Raw genomic sequence first — 25,155 nt, forward strand, 5'->3', positions numbered from 1 at the left:
TAATAACTAGAAACTCATTACTAGTAATGAGTAGGTCTTCCGTTAGACCACTTCCGGTAAAGAGTTTTCTGATCCTACAAAAACCATTCAAATATATCAGAAAATGTACTTTAACAATAAATGAGAAGTGTATTATCGAATTTTTTACTCATTTCTTGTAACTTCCGGTAATGACCGGAAGTACTATTCAGATGCGTTTTCCTATAAATGACAGCGACTCTTTACTATCTATATTTCCTGAAAATTTCACGTCTCTATCTGAAAGAGTTCTCAACAAAAAGAAGTAGACTAAAGAAAGAAAAAGTAGTAGTTTACTACCGACCGGAAGTCAATTTTGAAAAACAAAATTATCAAAACTTTAGAAGTTGATACTTTTATTATGACATGTGAAAATCATATGAAAGACTTCAAATATAAGCGAGATTTATGGGGACAAAGAGATGAAAAGAAAAAGGTATTTTATCAAGAAACCGGAAGTAGTTGTTTTGACTACCGACGGAGTCAATATTCTTTTGACACTTTCAAAGAGATTTAATAAACTAGTATAGGTTTCAATTTAAAAGAAAAAGTTTGAAATTTGCGATTCTTTCCATCACTTCCGGTGACGACAGGAAGTGACGGTCGACATGTTCAACCCTCTACTGCACGCCTGCAAAGGGAGATTGATCATCCCTGAATAATTGATGAACCTATATTTTACCTTTTCCAAGAAAAATGCTCGACAAAATTCCTTTTGAGAAACAGAAAATCGGCCATATTATCCGACCGGAAGTGAATTTTGTAAAAACAAAAATAACTATAGCAAGGTCATTTCATAAGACATTATTCCTGAAAATTTTAAGAAAAGATGTCCAGCCATCTCTGAGAAATCACTCGAACAAATCGGAAAATCGACAATTTTTCAAATACTTCCGGTATAGACCGGAAGTGACGGACAAAACAATTGAATGTATGTGTAGAATGGACTAATGTTAGTTGATCAACTCTACAAGTTTCAAGCGTCTATCTATCTTCATTATTGAGAAACTGAAAAAACAAGGTTTGAATATGTCCACCCCATATCTCACGACCGGAAGTGAGATTTACAAAAATATTTCAATTTACTCTAGACATTTATAGTGTCTATAACATATGTAAAATTCATATCAGTAACTTCTTTTATGACCGAGATTTATGGCACTGAAAAATGAGAGAATGCATAGTCTTTCTTTGATATAACCGGAAGTTGGAGATTCAACTTCCGGTGGGGTTAACATTTTTTTTTAATTAGAACGAGACCTAGTAAACCGATATAGGTTTCAATTTGAAAGAAAAAAGTTTGAAATTTATGATTCTTTAATCACTTCCGGTGACGACCGGAAGTGACGGCCGACATTCTCAACCCCCTACTGCACGCCTACAAAGTGAGATCTATTAACTCTGAAAATTTGGTGACTCTATCTTTTACCGTTTCTGAGAAAAACGCTAGACAAGGAAAACAGCTAATAAGCCGTATTTGCCGACCGGAAGTGAATTTTACAAAAATATTTGACGTTACTCTAGACATTTATAGTGACTATAATATATGTAAAACTCAACTCATTAACTAGTTTCATGACCGAGATTTATGGCACTGAAAAATGAGAGAATGAGTGGGCTTTCTTTGATATAACCGGAAGTTGAAGATTCAACTTCCGGTGGGGTCAACATTTTTTGAGAATTAGAACGAGATATAATAAACCAAAGTAGGTTTCAATTTGAAAGAAAAAAGTTGGAAATTGATGATTTATTTAATCACTTCCGGTGACGACCGGAAGTGACGGTGACAAAAAATAATACGTGCATGCACCATAGAGAAAATAGATCTATCATCCCTGAAAGTTTCATTCGATTATCTTTAGTGGTTTTCAAGTTTACCCCCGGACAAACTTTCTTTCAAAAACCGGAAAATCGGACGTATCTGACGAACGGAAGTGAATTTTGAAAAAATGAAAAAAATGCCTCGAGGTACCATCGTTGTCTATAACCTGTGAAAGTTTCAGGAAAATCCATCAAGCGGTCTCGGAGACGAAAGGGAAAAAAAAAAAAAAAATAATAATAATAATAAACAGTAGAATCACTAGAAGGTCTTCCGTTGGAAACGGAAGACCTTAATAATAATAAACAGTAGAATCACTAGAAGGTCTTCCGTTGAAAACGGAAGACCTTAACTAGACACGATCTCGTTGCGAGCAACGAGTAGGTCTTCCGTCCGATTTGTTGATGCACTCGGAGTTAAAAAAAAAAAAAAGAAGACAAATGAGTCCCAATTTAGTTTCCGACTTTAAGACACTTTAGATATAATCAATTTTTCATATCATAAGCTTCTGAAGCAAAGTTGCGGTGAAATTCGTTTGAAATTCGACTCTCCAGGCGAGCCATAAGGCCCGCGGGCCTATTTCTTGATGTCATTTGTTAGCCCTCTATAGACTCAACAACTTTAGTTCTATATGTCTTTACAAAATATTTACCTGTAAAAAGTTATTGAGATCGACCGATATCAACCAAAAATGGACTCTACAGGCGAGCTATTAGGACCATAGGCCTATTTCTTGATATCAATCGATAGATCTCGATAAACTGAACAACTTTTGTTCAATATGTCCTTACAAAATATTTACCAGTTACAAGTTTTTGAAATCGACTGATATCGACAAAAATCGACTCTACAGGCGAGCCATGAGGCCCACAGACCCATTTTTTGACATTGATCGATAGGTTATGACACATTGAACAACTTTTGTTCAATAATGCTTTTCAAAAAATATGTCGTTTTAAAGATATGAGGCGTCAAATATTTACGATTTTGGCCCTTAAATCTCTAATTACGTAACATATGACCTCCTTTTTGATTTGATAAGATCAAGCTCGTTGAGATGAACATTTCCGCTTCTACAACTTATTATAAAATATTAATAGTTTCTGAGATATTCTCAAAAACATTTGGACCCTTCTGAACCCCTAATTTAAAGGGCCAGCCCGTTTTGCTTGATATCGTAAGAAAGGCCTTGTCATTTTAAACATTTTTTGCTCAACAAGTATTTAGAAATTCTTTACCGTTCTCGAGTTATCTCTACAAGAAATATTTAGGGGCCAAACTGTAGCTCCCTAACGGGGCCACATAGGGAAAAAACGAAATGTACATATTGTTTAGATTATCATTCTGAACAACTTTTGTTCAATAATGCTTTTCAAAATAGTTGTCGTTTTCAAGATATGAGGCGTCAATTATTTATGATTTTGGCCCTTAAAATCCCTTATTACGTAACATATGACCTACTTTTTGATTTGATAAGAACAAGCTCGTTTAGATGAACATTTCCGCTTCAATGACTTATTACAAAATATTAATAGTTTCTGAGATATTCTCATAAACCTTTGGACCCTTCTGGGCCCCTAATTTAAAGGGTCAGCCCCTTTTGCTTGATATCGTAAGAAAGGTCATGACATTTCAAACATTTTTTGTTCAACAAGTATTTAGAAATTCTTTACCGTTCTGGAGTTATTTCTAGAAGTAATTTTTAGGGGCCAAACTGTAGCTCCCTAACGGGGCCACATAGGGTAAAAACGAAATATGCATATTGTTCAGATCATCATTCTGAACAACTTTTGTTCTTTATTGCTTTTCAAAATAGTTGTCGTTTTCGAGATACAAGGGGTAAAAAATTTATGGTTTTGGCCCTTAAAATCCCTTATTACGTAACATATGACCTAAATTTTTATATGAATAGATTTGGATTGTTGAGATGAACATTTTTTGTTCTTTGACTTATACCAAAATATTAACGATTTTTGAGATATTTGATCTAGACTTTGAGCCCTTCTAGATCCCTAATTTAAGGAGCTAGCCCCTAAATCTTGATATTTTCGAAAAGATCTCGTAAATGTGCACAACTTTTGTTCTACATGTCTTAACAAAATATTTGCAAGAAAAAAGATATTAGAGATCAAAGGTCAAAAATCGCCGAAATCGGCGAAAAATTTTGGCATCCATTTTTTCAGGTCCAGGCGAGCGTTTAGGCAAATCGCCTCCGGTAAAATCGAATCCCCCACAAATCTTCTAAAATGTTTACTCTATCTTGTGTAGAAATTTCAAGACTCTAGCTTCAAAACTAACGGAGGAGATGTGTGGACAACAAGGCCCTTCAAAAAGTCACTAAAAGAGAGATAACTCCTGACCGGAAGTGACGTCAAGCACGAAATTTTGCAAGCAAAGTCTCGTCACCAAAAGACATCTTTCCTGAAAATTTCGTGAAAATCGATCGAGAAATGACTGAGAAAAACGCGTGTACTACCAAGGAAAATAATAATAATAATAATGAAGAAGAAGAACGCGAACAATAATAGTAAGGTCTTCCGCAGGAGAAGGAAGACCTTAATAAACAGTAGAATCACTGTAAGGTCTTCCGTCTGGAACGGAAGACCTTAATAATAATAGAGGAAAAGAAACATAAGAATCACTATAAGGTCTTCCGTTGAGACGGAAGACCTTAATAATAATAATAACGAGCTATAACTGTGTTGGGATGCCAACACAAATGTCTCCAAACACCTCCCCATGTCAGAAATGGTTTTTGATGCCAGATATGCACTCAGGATCCTCAAAGAACTCTAGAAACTAAATTTGGTTGAAATCCGACGGACTTGATTTTTGGCGGCCATTTTCTTCAATAGTGGCCATTTTGAAACATTTGAAAAATGATTGGAAGGCAATACTGATGCTAGAAATGAATTGTGGACCCTCAATTTACCCCAGAACCCAAATGTTGTACAGATTTTAACACTTTGAAATATTTCGGTATATGGCGGCCATTTTGAAAATGGCGGCTGAAAAAAAAATTTTGATAATGGAAATGGACTCGGGGTCACTAAATTACCCTAGAAATAGAATTTGGTTGAAATCCGACAACCTTGAGTTTTTGACGTTTTTTGGCCGCCATCTTGAAACGGCGGCCATTTTGAAAATTTGAAAAGTTGATTGCACCCCTCCTAATGACCCTTTATCAGCTCACAAAGTTTGAAGTTGATCAGTCGAAGCATGTTCATAAAATCGGTCGGACAAATTTCTCACTAAAGAAGAGGAAAAATAAGAAGAAAAGAATAAGAACTAGAAATGATCTCGTTGCGAGCAACGAATAGGTCTTCCGTCCAATTTCTGACGAGATAGGACCTTGACTGGAAGAATTCAATCAGTGAATTAGTGAAGAACGACTGTACATGAAAGAAATAAACACATACATGTAAGACGTGATTTATCAATTGTAAACAATTTCGGTTTTGTTTCATTCACTTTCAAGTATCTCGGTAGTCCATAAAACGACTAAAAATTCCAATTGAACCACATAGGAACCCACACTAAAAATTTCCATAAAAAATACTGAGTTTTTGGACAACTTCCGGTTTCAAACAAACAACTTCCGGTTTCGAACAACCAACTTCCGGTGGAAATGATATGACTTATTACACTCTATTAAATAATTTTATGAGGATTAGAATTTAAAAAATGAAATATTACATATTTTTATGGTACTTCCGGCGGATGACGAAAGTGACAGCAAGAAAGTTGAAACATGTATGTCACATCTACAAGTCACTATCTAACTTTCTTCAAGACTCAATCTTTGAGTATTTATGAGAAAACACTTGGAGAAGAAAAAAACCCGGAAATCGTACATATTTAACGAACGGAAGTGAATTTTGAAAAGAAACAACAATAATTCACTATACTCTGAAGATGGATAATGTCAATTATATATTTGAAAATCACAAAAACACTTGCTTTATAAGCGAGAGATATGATAGCAAACAAAACCATTTTTCCGAAGTTTTTCTCTAAAAACCGGAAGTTGCTGGTTAAACTTCCGGTAAGACTAACATTTTCTGAAACGCCGAAAGAGACCTAACTAATCTATGTAAGTTTTGTTTCAAAAGCATAATTTTGAAATTTGACGTTTCTTTTGTTCACTTCCGGTGACGGCCAGAAGTGACGGATGACAAAAATAATACCTTATTGCACAGCTACAATTCATAATCTATCATCCCTGAAAGTTTGAAGACTCAATCTTTAACCGTTTATGAGAAACGCCCGGACAAAATATCATTTGAAAAACAGAAATTCGGCCGTAACTTGTGACCGGAAGTGAATTTTGAAATAGTGTTACAGGGTTCTCTTAAGATGGATAATGTCATTAAAATCTGTAAATATCGTATTAAAAGTTTGATAAATAAACGAGATATACGAGGACAAAAAAAGACCATTTTTTCGAAGTTTTTCTCTAAAAACCGGAAGTTGCTGGTTAAACTTCCGGTAAGACTAACATTTTCTGAAACGCCGAAAGATATCTAATTAATCTATGCAAGTTTTGTGTCAAAAGCATTAGTTTGAAATTTGACGTTTCTTTTGTTCACTTCCGGTGACGGCCGGAAGTGACGGATGGCAATGATAATACCCTATTGCATAGCTACAAGTCACCATCTATCTTCCCTGAAAGTTTGAAGTCTCAATCTTTAACCGTTTATGAGAAAACGCCCGGACAAAATGTCATTTGAAAAACGGAAATTTAGCCGTAACTTGCGACCGGAAGTGATTTTTGCAAAACCAAAAAAAAAACTTTCTAAACAATCCTATTTTACAACTTTCCTGAGAGTTTCATGAAAATCTATCAAGCCGTTTTAGAGAAATCGCGTGCACAAAATCGGTAAGAAAAAGAACAATAATAACTAGTTCTAATTGTAACGGGGACCGTTACAGATGTTCCCCAAACCTCCCCCAATTAAGAAGTGATGTCCTTGTGAATCTATAGGAAAAAATCATTTTATTTTAGCCTTTAATTACATGTAGTACGTTCAATATGGTCATTTCAGTACCAAAAAATGAAAGAAAGCGTTGCACGTGCATACACGCGCACGCGTGTATGATCCCGAATTTTTGTTGATGTCGTTCAACAGGCATTTGTATCATACACCCACAGTATGAATTTCATAACGTTTCCACCAAATATAAGTTATAGTGATTTTAAAATCGTTCAATCAGAAATCAGCACACGTGCATGCACGTGCTGAGCAGTAATTCTAACCACAGCAATTTGTAAGGAGTACCACGACACATTTAAACCCCTAATATCAATAGAATTTGATGAAAAACAAAAACGTTATTGTCCTTTAAAAATTGAACATTTGAAAAACGTTGCACGCGCATACGCGTGTTCGTTGGCATTTTTTTGTTACACCAATATGTCGATACACATATTGTCTATGTATGCTGTGAATATCATTTCATTCGCTTCATAAATAAGATAGTTACAAACGTTTTAGTACTATCCAATCAAAATGAAGCGCACGTGCATGCGCGTGCAAATTGGTAATTTTGACCATGCAAATCAGTTAAGGGTCTCAATATTTACCTATGATATGAATATCAAGCCATTTCAATGAACAACAAAAAAGTTAAGACTGATTCCAAAGTTAGTGTACAAATTTTGTAATGCGCGTGCACGCGCATGCGTGCGCGTGCGGACAGAATAGCTATTATTTTTCATATCTACAAATGATATACTATCATCCTATTTAGGTTTCATATCGATCCCTTTAATATTCTGATTTTTCATTTTTTGTACCAAAATTGCAGTGCACGTGCGCGCGTGTTCATGCACGTGCAGACAAAATGACTATCCCCATGCACATCTACAAACGCTATACTATCATCCTGGAAAGTTTCATATCGATCCCTTTTGTAGTTTCTGAGAACACTACCGGACAAAAAAGTACCGGAGAAAAAGAATAATAATAATAATAACTAGACACTCATTACTAGTAATGAGTAGGTCTTCCGTTAGACCACTTCCGGTAAAGAGCTTTCTATTCCTGCGAAAACCAAATAAATGTATCAGAAAATGTGCCTTAACAATGAATGAGAGATGTATTATCGAATTTTTTACTCCTTTCTCGTAACTTCCGGTGACGACCGGAAGTACTATTCAGATGCATTTGCCTATAAATGACAGCGACTCTTTACTGTCTATATTCCCTGAAAATTTCACGTCTCTATCTGAAAGAGTTCTCAACAAAAAGAAGTAGACTAAAGAAAGAAAAAGTAGTAGGTTACTACCGACCGAAAGTCAATTTTGAAAAACAAAATTATCAAAACTTTAGAAGTTGATACTTTTATTAAGACATGTGAAAATCATATGAAAGACTTCAAATATAAGCGAGATTTATGGGGACAAAGAGACGAAAAGTAAAAAGGTATTTTATCAAGAAACCGGAAGTAGCCGTTTTGACTACCGACAGACTCAATATTCTTTTGACACTTTGAAAGAGAGTTAATAAACTAGTATAGGTTTCAATTTAAAGGAAAAAGTTTGAAATTTGCGATTCTTTCCATCACTTCCGGTGACGACAGGAAATGACGGTCGACATGTTCAACCCCCTACTGCACGCTTACAAACGGAGATTGATCATCCCTGAATATTTGATGAACCTATATTTTACTTTTTCCAAGAAAAATGCTGGACAAAATTCCTTTTGAGAAACAGAAAATCGGCCCTATTTTCCGACCGGAAGTGAATTTTGGAAAAACAAAAATAATTATAGCAAGGTCATTTCATAAGACATTATTCCTGAAAATTTTAAGAAAATATATCCAGCCATCTCTGAGAAATCACTCGAAGAAATCGGAAAATCGACATTATTTCAAATACTTCCGGTATAGACCGGAAGTGACGGACAAAACAATTGAATGTATGTGTAGAATGGACTAATGTTAGTTGATCAACTCTACAAGTTTCAAGCGTCTATCTATCTTCATTATTGAGAAACTGAAAAAACAAGGTTTGAATATGTCCACCCCATATCTCACGACCGGAAGTGAATTTTACAAAAATATTTAACTGTACTCTAGACATTTCTAGTGTCTATAACATATGTAAAATTCAAATCATTAACTTGTTTTATGACCGAGATTTATGGCACTGAAAAGTGAGAGAATGAATAGTCTTTCTTTGATATAACCGGAAGTTGGAGATTCATCTTCCAGAGGGGTCAATAGTTTTTGAGAATTAGAACGAGACCTAGTAAACCGATATAGGTTTCAATTTCAAACAAAAAAGTTTAAAATTTATGATTTATTAATCACTTTCGGTGACGACCGGAAGTAACGGCCGACATTCTTAACCCCCTATTGCACGCCTACAAAGTCAGATCAATTAACTCTAAAAATTTGGTGACTCTATCTTTTACCGTTTCTGAGAAAAACGCTGGACAACGAAAACAGCTAATAGGCCGTATTTGCCGACCGGAAGTGAATTTTACAAAAATATTTGACATTATTCTAGACATTTATAGTGACTACAATATATGTAAAACTCAACTCATTAACTAGTTTCATGACCAAGATTTATGGCACTGAAAAATGAGAGAATGAATAGTCTTTCTTTGATATAACCGGAAGTTGGAGATTCAACTTCCGGTGGGGTCAACATTTTTTGAGAATTAGAACGAGATATAGTAAACCGAAATAGGTTTGAATTTGAAAGAAAAAAGTTTGAAATTGATGATTCATTTAATCACTTCCGGTGACGACTGGAAGTGACGGCGACAAAAAATATTACGTGCATGCACCATAGAGAAAATAGATCTATCATCCCTGAAAGTTTCATTCGATTATCTTTAGTCGTTTTCAAGTTTACCCCTGGACAAAGTTGCTGACAAAAACCGGAAAATCGGACGAATCTCACGAACGGAAGTGAATTTTGAAAAAATGAAAAAAATGCCTCGAGGTGCACTCGTTCTCTTCAATCTGTGAAAGTTTCAGGAAAATCCATCCAACTGTCTCGGAGACGAAAGGGAAAAAAAAAATAATAATAATAAACAGTAGAATCACTAGAAGGTCTTCCGTTGGTAACGGAAGACCATAATAATAACTAGTTCTAATTGTAACGGGGACCGTTACAGATGTTCCCCAAACCTTCCCCAATTAAAAAGTGATGTCCTTGTGAATCTATAGCAAAAAATCATTTTATTTTAGCCTTTAATTACATGTAGTACGTTCAATATGGTCATTTCAGTACCAAGAAATGAAAGAAAGCGTTGCACGCGCATACACGCGCACGCGTGTATGATTCCGAATTTTTGTTGATGCCATTCAACAGGCATTTGTATCATATACCCACAGTATGAATTTCATAACATTTCCACCACATATAAGGAAGTTATAGCGATTTTAGAATCGTCCAATCAGAATTCCGCACACGTGCATGCACGTGCTGAGCAGTAATTCTAACTACAGCAATTTGTAAGGAGTACCAAGACACATCTAAACCATTAATATCAATAGAATTTGATGAAAAACAAAAACGTTATCATCCTTTAAAAATTGAACATTTAAAAAACGGTGCACGCGCATGCGCGCGTGTGTTGGCAGTTTTTTGTTACACCAATATATAGATACACATATTGTCTACGTATACTGTGAATATCATCTCATTCGCTTCATAAATAAGATAGTTACAAACGTTTTAGTATTATCCAATCAAAATGAAGCGCACGTGCATGCGCGTGCAAATTGGTAATTTTGACCATGCAAATCAGTTAAGGGTCTCAATATCTACCTATGATATGAATTTCAAGCCATTTCAATGAACAACAAAAAAGTTAGACTGATTCCAAAGTTAGTGTACAAATTTTGTAATGCGCGTGCACGCGCATGCGTGCGCGTGCTGACAAAATAACTATTATTTTTCATATGTACAAATGATATACTATCATCCTATTTAGGTTTTATATCGCTTCCTCCAATATTCTGATTTTCCATTTTTTGTACCAAAATTGCAATGCAAGTGCGCGCGCGTGCATGCACGCATAAACAAAATGACTATCACTATGCACATCTACAAACGCTATACTATCATCCTGGAAAGTTTCATATCGATCCCTTCTGTAGTTTCTGAGAACACTACCGGACAAAAAAGTACCGGAGAAAAAGAATAATAATAATAATAACTAGATGCGATCTCGTTGCGAGCAACGAGTGGGTCTTCCGTCCAATTTTAGATGTGATGAGATAAGAATTTGATTGAGATTTTCGTTCAGAAATAATGATACAAATATATTATCTAAACGTACAATTTAGCTTCGGTAATGTTTTACAAATATTGATCATTTAAGTGCTATAAATTAAAGACTCTGCCCCTCTTCGCCACTAATTAAAGGGGTCAGCCTTGTTTCGAGAAAAAAGTTAATAATGTTATTTACTGCGATACAAATTCGACTGATCAGGCGAGTCATGTCGCCCGGAGGCCTATTTTTTGATATCATTCTAGATATATCTCGTAAAACTGAACAAATTTTGTTCTACATGTCTTATCAAAATTTTCTTGAGAAAAAAATTATTGATTACGACATTTATCAGACTGTTAAAGCGAGTCATAAGGCCCGTGGGCCTTTTTCTTGATATCGTTCGAAAGATCTTACAAAACTAAACACCTTTTGTTCTACATGTCTTATCAAATGTTTTTCGAGAAAAAAGTTATTGATTGTGACACTAATAAATCTGTTCAGGCGAGCCATGAGGCCCGTTTGCCTTTTTCATGATGTTGTTCGAAAGATCTTGCAAAACTGAACAACTTTTGTTCTAGATGTCTTATTAAAAGTTTCTTGACAAAAATGTTATAGATGGCAACAATAACCCAACTGTTCAGGTGAGCCATGAGACCTGCAGGCCTATTTATTAACATCGTTAGTTAACGCTTGCGAAACTGAACAACTTTTGTTCTACATGTCTTGTCAAAAGTTTCTCGAGAAAAAAGTTATTAATGTTATTAATTGTGATACAAATTCGACTGTTCAGGCGAGCCATGACGCCCTGAGGCCTAGTTTTTGGTATCGTTAGATAGATCTTGCAAAACCGAACAACTTTTATTCTACATGTCTTATCAAAAGTTTCGTGAGAAAAAAGTTAATAATTGTAACAGAAATTCAATGGTTCAGGCGAGCCATGAGGCCTATAGGCCCATTTCTTGATATGACACGAAAGACCTCAATAAACTGTACAACTTTGGTTATATATGTCTAAGCAAAATATTTACGAGTAAAAAGTTCTGATTTAAAACGTGGAAAAAAATTGGACACTTTTTTAAACTCCATTTTCGACCCCTACCGAGCTTCCATACTAGGCACTTCCGGAAATTTTTAAAACCAATGTGCACAACTACAACATGTCGTCTAATATCACTGAAAATTTCAGCACTCTACCTTTTATCGTTTTTGAGATTTAGGCCGGACAAAATGGTCATCTGAAAATCGATAAAAGGGGGATAACTTCCAACCGGAAGTGAATTTTCAAAAATCCAAAAAAAGATATAAACTTCAGATAGCAATGCATCAACCCTAAAAATTTGAAGTAAATCGATCAAGCCATCTCTGAGAAATCGTCTGCACAAAATCGGTAAGGAAAAAAAAAAAGAATAAAAATAATAATAACTAGTACTTATTGTAACGGGGACCGTTACAGATGTTCCCCAAACATTCCCCCATTTAGTAAGTGGTGACATTTCTTTCAGTACACGTTGTTTTGACCATTGCAAACTGTGTAGCATGTGAATATATAACTATCTTATAACGTTCAGTCCATTTCATACTAGTTCAAATCAGTTATAAAGATCTGAGAGTTTTGTGCACGTGCACGTACGTGCATGCACGTGCAGATAAATAATTCGACCATTTCGATACATCAGAAGTTATACTATATGTGTACAAGAGAAGTTTCACAACTGTTCAATGAAAAACGAGAAATTAACGGAAACTCAAAACTACAAAGACAGTAATCAATGCACGTGCATACACGTGCGTGTGAGTACCACACAGCAATTTTGTTGATAGTATTCAATAGACATTTGAATAATATACTTACTATATGAATTTGGTATCGATTGCTTCACTCATAAGAAAGTTATTGGGATTTCAAAATCGTCCAATCAGAATTAAGCGCACGTGCATGCGCGTGCAGGGAAGTGATTTTGAGACTATTAGTAAATTGAGAGGCCCAAAACATACCTGAAACCTAATTTTCAAACCTATTCATTGCAATCTCAAAATGTTATAGACCAATACTTAAATTTAGACGTCAAAAATTACAATGCTCGCGCATTCACGCGCACGCGATTTTGATAATGGAAAATTTGTTGACACCATTTCAAAGACATTCATATCATAGATCTTCAGGGTAAATTTGAATTCATTTCAGTTTTTAATTCAATAGTTATAACCATTTTAGTACCCGAAAAATGAAAGAAAAGATATGCACGTGCATACACGGGCACGTGAGTATGACTCAGCATCAATGTTGATGTCATTCAATAGGAATTTGATAGATATACTTACAGTATAAATTTCATATTGTTTCCATCATTTATAAGAAAGTTATGGCGATTTGAAAATCGTCCAATCACAATTTAGCACACGTGCATGCACGTGCCGGATGGTAATTATGACTGTACACTTTTCTTAAGAATATCAAGATACATATACAATACAAGTTTGAAAAGATTTTGACAAAAAACAAAAAAGTTATGGTCATTGAAAGAATTGAACCTTCAAAAGACAATACACGTGCGTGCGCATGCGCGTTTGCAATTTTTAATACATCGATCTGTAGATATTTGAAATGTCTACCTATCCTGTAAATATTATTAAATTTCCTTAATTGGCATGAATGTTATAAACGGTTTTGTATTATCCAATCAAATTGAAGCACACGTGCATGCGCGTGCACAATTGAAATTTTGACGATGCCAAACAGTTAATGGTGCCATGTTATAATCTTCTAAAATGTTTACTCTATCTTGTGTAGAAATTTCAAGACTCTAGCTTCAAAACTAACGGAGGAGATGTGTGGACAACAAGGCCCTTCAAAAAGTCACTAAAAGAGAGATAACTCCTGACCGGAAGTGACGTCAAGCACGAAATTTTGCAAGCAAAGTCTCGTCACCAAAAGACATCTTTCCTGAAAATTTCGTGAAAATCGATCGAGAAATGGCTGAGAAAAACGCGTGTACTACCAAGGAAAATAATAATAATAATAATAATGAAGAAGAAGAACGCGAACAATAATAGTAAGGTCTTCCGCAGGAGACGGAAGACCTTAATAATAGAGGAAAAGAAACATAAGAATCACTATAAGGTCTTCCGTTGAGACGGAAGACCTTAATAATAAAAAGAAAAGTGAAAAATCAACAATAGAATAATAGAAGGTTCTTCCGCTGAAGACAGAAGACCCTAATAATAAAAAAAGTGAAAAAGAAAAAATAGAATAATAGAAGGGTCTTCCGTTGGAGACGGAAGACCCTAATAAGAAACAGAGTAAAAACAATATGTTCCCAAACTTTGTTTGGGGAACATAATAATAATAAGAAACAGAGTAAAAGCAATATGTTCCCAAACTTTGTTTGGGGAACATAACTAGTGTGTGAGAAACTAATGTTTAGGACTGGACAACTCGACTGTTCACCTTGAGTATTTAATTCTAACTGCTAACTTGTTATGGTGATGTAACTTAATTGTGAAGTTTCTAAAGACTGTTCACGTTGACTATTTGATTTTGAAATGCGGGAAGCCCATTGTCCGTCCATCCGTCCGTATGTATGTCCATCAACACTTTCTTTGTGACACGATAACTCAAACAGTTTTTATCGTACAGTTTTCAAATTGTGTACAGAAATAATTTACCATAAGAGGAAAAAGCCTATATATTTTAGGGTCATTTCACTTTGTCTGTCTGTCTGTATGGCATGATCTTTGTTATTATGAACACTTTCTTTGTGACACAATAACTCAAACAGTTTTCATTGTACAGTTTTGAAATTTTGTACAGAAATACTTTACAATAAGAGGAAGACACCTATAGATTTTGGGGTCATGTCACTTTGTCTGTCTGTCTGTATGTGTGTCATTATCTTTGTTATTGTGAACACTTTCTTTGTGACACGATAACTCAGACAGTTTTCACTGTACAGTTTTCAAATTTTGTACAGAAATACTTTACAATAAGAGGAAGACACCTATAGATTTTAGAATCATGTCACTTTGTCTGTCTGTTTGAATGTCATCATCTTTCTTATTATGTCCATATCTATTTACCACTGTCTAAGGGAGATAATTATACCCCCCAAACGAAGTTCTGGGGGTATATAGGAATCACTCTGTCTGCTTGTCCGTCCGTCTGTCTGTGCAGATTCGTGTCCGGGCCATAACTTCTTTGTTCTTTGACTTAGGCATACCATATTTGGCACACAGGTAGATCACCATGAGACGATGTGTCGAGTACCTTCATGACTTCTATATGACCTTGACCCTTGACCTCAAGCTCAAAATTAAAGGTTTTTTACAATGGATTCGTGTCCGGGCCATAACTTCTTTGTTCTTTGACATAGGCATACCATATTTGACACATGAGTGTATCACCATGAGATGATGTGTCATGTACCATCATGACCTCCATATGACCTTGACCTCAAGGTCAAAATTAAAGGTTTTTACAATGGATTCGTGTCAGGGCCATGACTTCTTTGTTCTTTGACATAGGCATATCATATTTGACACATGAGTGTATCACCATGAGACAATGTGTTGAGTACCTTCATGACCTCCATATGACCTTGAACTTTGACCTCAAGGTCAAAATTGATTATAGGGTTTTGACATAGTCATACCATAAGACATGGGTGTATCACCATGAGACTGTGTCATGTACATTCATGACCTCTTTATGACCTTGACCTTTGATCTCAAGGTCAAAATTATAGCTTAATGCCATGGATTTGTGTTCGGACTATATCTTCCATTTTCTTCTACAAAGGCATACCATATTTTTACACTCAGGAAAGAGGTAATTTATACCTATTATACCTATTTATACCTATTAATCTTTGGGAGATTGGGGTAAACGGGGGGTATTCTTAGTGAGCATTGCTCACAGTACATCTTGTTCAATTTGAATTATGATATGCATTGTATTGATATATAGAAAATTTACAAGAAATAACTCTACAACATTGTGTATGTGTATATATTTGTTTTTTTTTAATGCGATATAATGAATGCTTGATATGTTACATGTATATTGAATTAACACGTCATTCCCAGTCAACAACTTGCCATCGGGATCGGAATACGAAATAAAATTTCTTATATCCGGTTGCAAAGTGAAACTGCTTCATGCTTCAAGTTATTGAATTATGTAGTAATTGCACGTTACACCTTAGAGAACTGTTCCTTTTAATAAAGAAACTCACAAAATAGATACAAAATGAGTGTACCTTATTCATTACTGTTACCGAGCTTTCGTCGGTGAAAATCTCGAAATGGCGTGTTTCACTGCGTTTGTTGACGGTAAGGTCCACATTTTCTACATGATTATTTTGATATTTGCTTATGAATTTTTTGCGCATACATGGTATGCCTCAGCTAGGAATAATGGAATCTTTCTCACCTATGTATGTAAAGACATATTCTATTAATCTCTATTTTTAGGTCACTTGAGTAAACTCAGGTGACCAATTGCAATTGGTTTTTGTCCATCGTCGTGCATTAACAATTGAACATTTTTAACTTCTTCTAAATAACTACCAGTCCAATTCTTTTCAAATTTGGTATGAAGCATCATTTGGACAAGGGGGACATAAATTGTAAATTTCAGGACTCCAGCACCCCTGGGGCCCTAGGGGTGGGGCAAAAACTGCCCCAAAATGACCAATTTTCAAAAATCTTCTTCTCAAGAACCACACACATGTAAGAAAAACTAAATGCATAGTGATGTAGAGCAGGAAAGCCTCTACCACAATTGTAAATTTCATGATCCCGGGGTAGGGGTTCTGACTCCAGGGCGGGGCCAAACTTGTTATATAGTGTTTATGTGTAAAATATATAGTGTTTATGTGTAAAACACTTAAATTACATTTTCTTTAATGCTATTGATACTAAATTGAAAGTAAATAGATATTTAGAAAGAACAAGTAGTCCTTTACCAAAATTGTAAATTTGATTATTCCAGGGGTAGGGGTTTTGGTATCGGGGTGGGGCCAAAATGATCAGTTATTAAATGTGGGAACAATAGACATTTTTAACTTCTTCTTGATAACTATCATTCCAATTCTTTTCAAATTTGGTATGAAACATATTTGGAACAAAGGGAACATAATTGTAAATTTCAGGATTCCTTCACCCCTGGGGCCTTAGGGGCAGGGCAAAAACTGCCCCAAAATGACCAATTTTCAAAAATCTTCTTCTCAAGAACCACACACATGTAAGAAAAACTAAATGCATAGTGATGTAGAGCGGGAAAGCCTCTACCAAAATTGTAAATTTCTTGATCCCCGGGGTAGGGGTTCTGACCCTAGGGTGAGGCCAAACTTGTTATATAGTGTTTATGTGTAAAACACTTGAATAACATTTTCTTTAGTACTTTTGATACTAAATTGAAACTAAATGGATACAGCAGGTAGTCTTTTACCAAAATTGTAAATTTGATTTTCCCCAGAGTAAGGGTTTTGACCCCAGGGTGGGGCCAAACTTAGTATATAGTATTTATGTGTAAGTTTGCTGATACTGTATAAAATCTAAATGCATACTTAGGAATAACAGAAAAGGATGTACAAAAAATGGTGAATTTCACAACCCAGGGTTATGACTTTATGATGAGTCCAAATTAGTCATATCTTTTGATGTTTTAATGTTAATACACCTATTATTTAAAGCCTTTCATCAGTGTATGCACTTTTGAGGGCAGTGAAGTTTTAAGAACACATCTTGTTTTATACTGTTGCAGAACATTAGAATTTAGCTTAGATATTCAGAACAGGAAATTTTTTCTAGATTTCATAGCCCATGGAAGTAGTGATACTTTTTCACTAGTATTCAGGTTACTGATAAGGCCTGTGGGCCTCTTGTTAAAAATGTAGAACATTTTTATCAAATGACAATGTGTTTGAAAACGCTTAGAGCCCTGATGTCAGAATTTCCTTTTCCAAGACATCGATATGTCATATTCATAATCCTTTTCGAATAGTATGTACCATATTTTGTACCAGTTATCCATTTTGAATCCCCTATTACAATGGGATTTAGTTGCACTCAGTTGTGTTTGAGTGGATGAGTGTGTGTCAAACAGAAGTAATTATGTTTCCCAAACAAAGTTTGGGAACATATTGGTTTTACTCTGTTTCTTCTTCTTATTATTATTAAGGTCTTCCGTTACCAACAAAAGTGTGGAATCATACATGCGTGCGCGTGTATGCACGTGCATTACTTTCTTTCATTTCTTGGTACTGAAATGACTATATTAAACGCACTACGTGTAATTAAAGGCTAAAATAAAATGAATTTTTGCTATAGGTTTACAATGACATCAGTTTTTAATTGGGGGAGGTTTGAGGAACATATGTAACGGTCCCCGTTACAATTAGAACTAGTTAAGGTCTTCCGTTCTTCACGGAAGACCTTATAGTGATTCTACTGTTTCTTATTATTAAGGTATTTCGTTCTTCACGGAAGACCTTATAGTGATTCTATTGTTTCTTATTATTATTATTATTTTTTTGACCAAATTTTGTGCAGGAGTTTTCTCGAAAACCATACAGCGGTTTTCATTGAAACTTTCAGGAAAAATGCATTATATTATGAACTTTGTTTATCACAAAAAAAATTGGGAAAATTCTATTTCGGTTCCAAGTTATGGACAATTTCCTGATTTTCAAATGGAACTTTGTCCGCGAGTGATCTCAGGAACGGCTAAAGATATGAACTGGAGACTTATTAGAGATGATAGAACATGACTTATAGATTTGCGTAAGCACTATTTCGTACGTCGTCATCACTTCCGGTCGCTACCGGAAGCGAATTTAAAAAATGGATTTTTTTCAACTTTTTTGTTTTTTAATGTTTTTCTTTGATAAAGGTAAGATAAATAGAGACTCTTTATAGAATGCTGAATATGATATTTGTTTTTAAATTGATCAAACCAAACTCTAGATATTTGTAATTTTCATTTTGAAGCGAGGTCCTCACTAGCCTAACGGAAAGAACGGAAGACCTTCTTGTTGCCATGGCAACAAGTTTCTATTATTATTATTATTTTTTTGACCAAATTTTTCTCGAAAACTATACAGTGGTTTTTTGAGTGAAACTTTCAGGAAAAATGCATTATATTATGAACTTTGTTTATCACAAAAAAAATTGGGAAAATTCCATTTCGGTTCCATTGTATGGCATATTCAAGAGAACAAAGAAATTGATTTTTTGATACATACATGTAAGATGTTGGAATAAGTAGGCCTCAAGTATTTCTATATCGAAATCTCTATGAAGTGTATTGTTTTATTACATTTAAAATATGGATGTGGTCTAAAATACATGAATTACAGAATTTGTAATTGGAAAACGTGTGTGCTATACCCATAGCGTAATGATATAGGAATGGGATATTTGTTAGAGGATCTACCAACAAAATCCCCCCCCCCCCCCTTCCCCCTTCTCATCAGAACAACAATCCACATCATTATGTATACAATATTTTAAAATATGAATTGCATTATAATAGAAATTACATTGACCATTTGATAGAAGATAAATTATTTCAGTGAGAATGAAATACTTTGAATACACAAAAAGTGCATCACAATGCATGTTGAGTATGACGCAATATGAGGTGAAAGTGTGACGTCAGCATTGATACTGATTGAGTGTAGAAAATGATTTAGATATTCTTTGTTTTTTTGTTTTTTTTTATAAAGAGAAACAAGTGTTTTACACTAGGCATACTTGGAATCTTGTTTACTGGTGTTTACTATTAATTTACTAGATCTATCTGTCATTGGGACAGTTTGTATGAATTTGGAATGATTAAATGGATTCTAACTTCACTATTAACTAACATATCAAATTTAATTTACAGAAAAATAGGCTAATCTCTACACCACCTTTCAAGTTTCCTGTTAAATGAATTCCTTACTGACCTGATCCAGAATTTGTTATGTTGTCTGCAAAGTGATATTCATTCATTTCTTCCTTTAATTCTAGAGAGTTCACATCAAGGGGGGTAATAATTGTGTAAAATCGTAGGCACTAGTGTAGAGTTTTGAGGGGTTTTACAAAAAAGGGTAAATTGTTTAACTGTTTTTATTTACTATATTGGTAGTATAAATAACTGTCTTAAAAACGGCATGTAGAATTAATGGCAGCCCTGCTGCGTTTCAGAGAAAATAGTGTCTGAAAAGAAGTCATAAATGATCTTTTTTACCTTAATTTATGACTTATTTTTAAGAATAAGCAAGAAAATACACATTTTTTCAATCACATGTACCATAATTTAAGTGCTTTCTTGAATTTCCATTCACTGTACATTGCTGGGAAATTGTTTTATTAGAAATATTTGTGAAAAGATTAAAAACTCAACATCTCATGATTTAACTGTGGGTATGGTCCGTTGCCATGGAAACACGATGCATCATGTTCCAGTAATTTTCACTTTTTTAACATTGATTATCACCATACACAAAAGTGTGAGAGTTTCATTCAGATTTGTGATTTTTGCACTTTCCACTTTTTAAAGAAAATTCTCAATGGTTACTGACAGCTTCTCTTAATTGTCTGTTCATCAGTCCTGCAAATCAGTTTTCCGGACTTATTTTTTAATGTGCTTTCAGATATTCATTTGATATTGGTACATTGCTTTGCCATAACAAGTTACAGATCAAGTTTGAATTTCGTCTCAGTCCGTTGATTTAATTTTCACTAAGTTATGGTCCTTGGACTTAGAAAAAAAGCATGAATTAACAGTTTTCCTGACTTTTTTTGGTTGTGCTTGCAGATATTCATTTGATATTGGTACAATTTGCTTTGCCATAACAAGTTACAGATCAAGTATGAATTTCGTCTCAGTCCGTTGATTTTTCACTAAGTTATGGTCCTTGGACTTAGAAAAAAAGCATGAATTAACAGTTTTCCTGACTTTTTTTTTTTTTGATGTGCTTGCAGATATTCATTTGATATGGAAAAAAAATGCATGTTTTAAAACTACATCTGGGTGAGCAGCAAAATTGAAAAACGTATGTCATGTCTAAAAGTCACCATCTGTCATCCTGGAAAGTTTCATGAAAAAAAATTTCAATGATCAATTTGTTGACGTCTCATCTCTACAAAGAACTAAGTTCGTTTGGTATCATATTTGGCCCCCTGAATTATAAAAAATGAAGTACATGCTGAATCAAACCCATATATTGCACCACTGGGCTAGGAAAGTACAAAAAAACATATCTTGAAATCTTTAAATATGAGCCAAGGTGACTCGATCAGGTGAGCGATATGGCCCATGGGCCTCTTGTTTAAAAACCTGTTCTCCAGAACAGCAAGGCCATGTAAGTGATATTGATAGTGAAGCACCCTATAATAGTTTGGTTAAATCATAACCCCATAGGTTGGGCAGAGCTCGACATTAACGCTTGTCCGGTTCCTGTGGGAAAAAAATTCGGACAAGTGAATATTGATGGGCACTTGTCCGATTGGACAAGTGCTTTTTTATGTAAAGAAGTCTCCAAATGATAAAAAGAACGATTGGTGAAAAGTTTATCGGTAGTTCAATGTCGGAAGCAATGCATGAAAAATGAACTTCGATCCCGATATCAATCACTATGTAAACTTAAGCCGAGTCACACTCGATCGGGATCGGTGTTCACTTATTGCGTACTACTTTCAATTTTGTAAAGACTTACAAAATCAGAAGACCAGGATTCAACTCATTTGATTTTAGGGGGAAGGTGACACTGATTAAATGTTTGATGTTGACAATTTCAGGTGTGAACATTTATGTTCAGTTGTTGTTGTTTTCTCTGTCATTGATTCAAAACGGGAAGTCTAGATAAAATTTTGTTTTATGTGTTGTTTGTTTTTATCAAGTGAATAAGATCAAAAATCAATCAAGCAGGTATAAAAATGGACTGTTTTAAGTAATACTGTTTTCAAGTTGACAATATTAGATCTTTTTTGAAAAATTTTCGGACAAGTGAAGTTGAAGTTTGGACAAGTAAATATCTTTGTCCAGTAGGAAAAAAAGTTAATGTAGAGCCCTGTTGGGGTCATAATATGTGGTAATAAAATTTGTTAGAATCTTGAAGAATATGGGAGGATCAGGGTGAATGTTGTTGCCCATTAGGTTTCTTGTAGAAATTGACATACATATGATGTTGAAATATGCAGAATTTTAAGTATGGCCAATTGAATGTAACCTTTAGGGTATTAGTCCTTTTAAGAGTTGTGTTTTATACTCCTGTGTAAAATTCACATTCTGAATTGTTGTAGGTACTTCTGGTGGGCAGTAAAGATTTCACACTATTGGGGAAACCCCTTCTCAGGTAAGATCATGTAGACTGCAATTAGGCAGGAATCATTGTAATTTCTTCCCCAATGCAATATACAGCTAATGATACTAATAATAACAGCCTTTATTTATCCATTATGACAATTACATATTACATTATCAGCTTACTCCAGATATATTGAAATTCAGGGGACCTACCTTTTTAAGCACTGGGTGCATGCGCCAGCAATTATTAGGGTTGAACAGTCTTTGAATCAACAACCCCTATCGGCTAATGAAATATTCCAAATACAGTAAAACTCGAATATAGCGAACACGGATATAGCGAAATTATGGCTATAGCGAAGTGAAAACAATTTCCCTGGCAAATTTTTTATATATTCTATATAAAAATTTGCGTCTATAACGAACACGGATATAGCGAATTTACGGATATAACGAAGTAAATTCCTAATCCCCTTGAAGTAAAAATGAACGTAAAAATCACCTTTTATAACGATTTTTTTTTTTCATTTTAAACTCTTTTTAGATTTTTAACAATCGTTTTCCATTGAGATAAAGGATCCACACTTATTACGAAATTTCTGTTTGTATTTTTTCAAAAAAGGTTGTTAAAGCAAAATAATACTTACACATACGTTTAGGAAATATATTGTCGGTATTGTTTACTATTCTCGTTAATTGAATTTGAAGTTTGATTGCATTTATTTTATCGTACACTCCTTTATTTGTGTAAGGAAACAAGTAAATGACAATTGCAATAGACTGTACATGTAAGTATTGCGGAAACTTTTGTTGACATTTATCTCTCGACATGTTCTTGCATGACTTAATAATCCATCAAGATAAATTATCATATATAAATCAATGTATATATATCTTGTATAAAAATATTTCTTCTCGAAAATATATATGCTTAATTTCTCTTAAAGACAATACAAACGCAAGTATATCGATTGCTGCTTTCTTATATAACTGTATACATGTAGAACAAATCAGTTTTATAACGAACTCGTTATATTTGAATTATGAATTCGCTATAAACGTATAGCGAATTACGCTTATAGCGAATTTTTATGGAGGGTCCCCAGAAATTCGCTATATCAGAGTTTTACTGTAAATGGTGTTCTACAATATGTATGAAGGGACTTCTTTGCACCCTTTGAGTTTTGGTCAAAGTCAGTATAATATTATAGTTTATTATTATTTCTAAAATATTCTCATGCCATTATAGCAAGCAAATGTTTTGTGACACATTTTGAAACACGTAGGTTATAAAGACAGCATGGGTTGGTTTGGAAGTTTGTAAACAAGTAGGTGGAAAAATCGTCGGACCAAGTAGCCTACCTAAGATTTGTATGAAGTGGAGTACTAAAAGATAGTTATATACAGTACTTCCTTGATATATTCCTCTCTCCCCCCCCCCCCCCCCATTATGATGCCACCCTCGCTTATTGCCTGAAAATCCTAAAGAACAGATTTCTCCCCATGTTAAACACCCCCATTATAATGCCAACCCCGCATAATGCCACAAACAAATGGTCAAAGGACTTGAGCCACGAACCACCAAAAATGGCCTATTCTTAGATTTTAATGAGTTTTACCAAAAATGCTTTTGATTTTTAGGTCACATGGTCAATCCACTCTTGACATAGGAAGATATTGTCTGCTCAATATTTTAAATTGAAATGTGTGTGTATAACCCTTTTCAATTTTGCAGGGGGGGGGGGGGGCATATGTGTTTTACAAACATCTCTTGTTTAGCCTGCGGCACATTTTCACACCTCCTGCAAGGCGCCCATGGCCACAACAACGCTCCTAGAAGCAGTGTGTATTCGCAAATAACACACACCGTGAAACACGGAGGACACGGTGTATCTCCGTGGATTTTCCACGGAGGGGTGTATAAGACTCGTGTTGTGTACTGTACATCAACTGCAAAATTGTAAAACCAGTGAAACATTCTGCAGTTCAAACGAATCTGTACTGTCGAGGAAATACATGTACCCTGTAGCTAGCTTCGCAGATTAAACATCAAGTTCAGTTCAGATTTCACTCTAATTCATCTTTCAGAATGGTCTTTGATGAAGATCTACTCACTACTCCACTCCCTATTTGTCTGTCATTCTTCACTTTCCTTGTTGATTCAGTTTGACTGCTAGTACAGGTCTGCTGGCCTGTCTCTCTTACTTCTCATCGCCATTGTTGTTTATAAAGTATCATGTACGTGACCAATTTATGGCGGCTTTATTCAAGTCTTTTGTATTTTCTGTGACGTCTACAAATAAATCGGCATTTGATTTCTAATTTTGATATCTCTGAAACACAATTGATTTTGATTATGTAATTTGTGGAAAAGTCATATCTTTATATAAAGTAATGAAAGGATAGAAAACATCTTTTGAATTTTATCGCCATATATACCTTTAAATTTCACAACAGCTGAACAACGAAAGGGCCCAAGGTCACGGGCCTCTTGTTTTTTGTGAGGTGGACATTTTCACAAACAATCATGTCCACAAACTGTCAAAGAATGGTCATACCCAACTCTTATTTCATTCTTATAAAAGCACAACCAATAACTCTTTGCCTTAATATCTACCTGTGTAATTCTGAGGTCACCAACAGTGACAACTACCATGTAAGAGGACTTCAATATAGCCGTCATACAAACAATACATTATCAACTCAGCAGACTGATAATTGATTTCAAAATAGGTCATATTTCAACACAAGCAATTGCAATTTAACTGATATTTTGATGCAAAGAAAAT

At 34.7% G+C, this 25,155-nt stretch overlaps 1 protein-coding gene across 1 annotated transcript in view; it reads left to right on the top strand.

Annotated features, from left to right (window-relative positions):
- The window catches only part of LOC130051812 (39S ribosomal protein L21, mitochondrial-like), a 62,092-nt gene that overhangs the window by 31,112 nt on the left and 5,825 nt on the right, over positions 1-25,155 (top strand). Inside the window, exon 5 of the mRNA XM_056154522.1 lies at positions 22,363-22,415. Within this exon, the coding sequence (XP_056010497.1) occupies positions 22,363-22,415 (53 nt within the window). The remainder of the gene's footprint in view (positions 1-22,362; positions 22,416-25,155) is intronic.

The sequence above is a fragment of the Ostrea edulis genome, chromosome 1 (genome assembly GCF_947568905.1).
Source record: "Ostrea edulis chromosome 1, xbOstEdul1.1, whole genome shotgun sequence".
NCBI classification, from domain to species: Eukaryota; Metazoa; Mollusca; class Bivalvia; order Ostreida; family Ostreidae; genus Ostrea; species Ostrea edulis.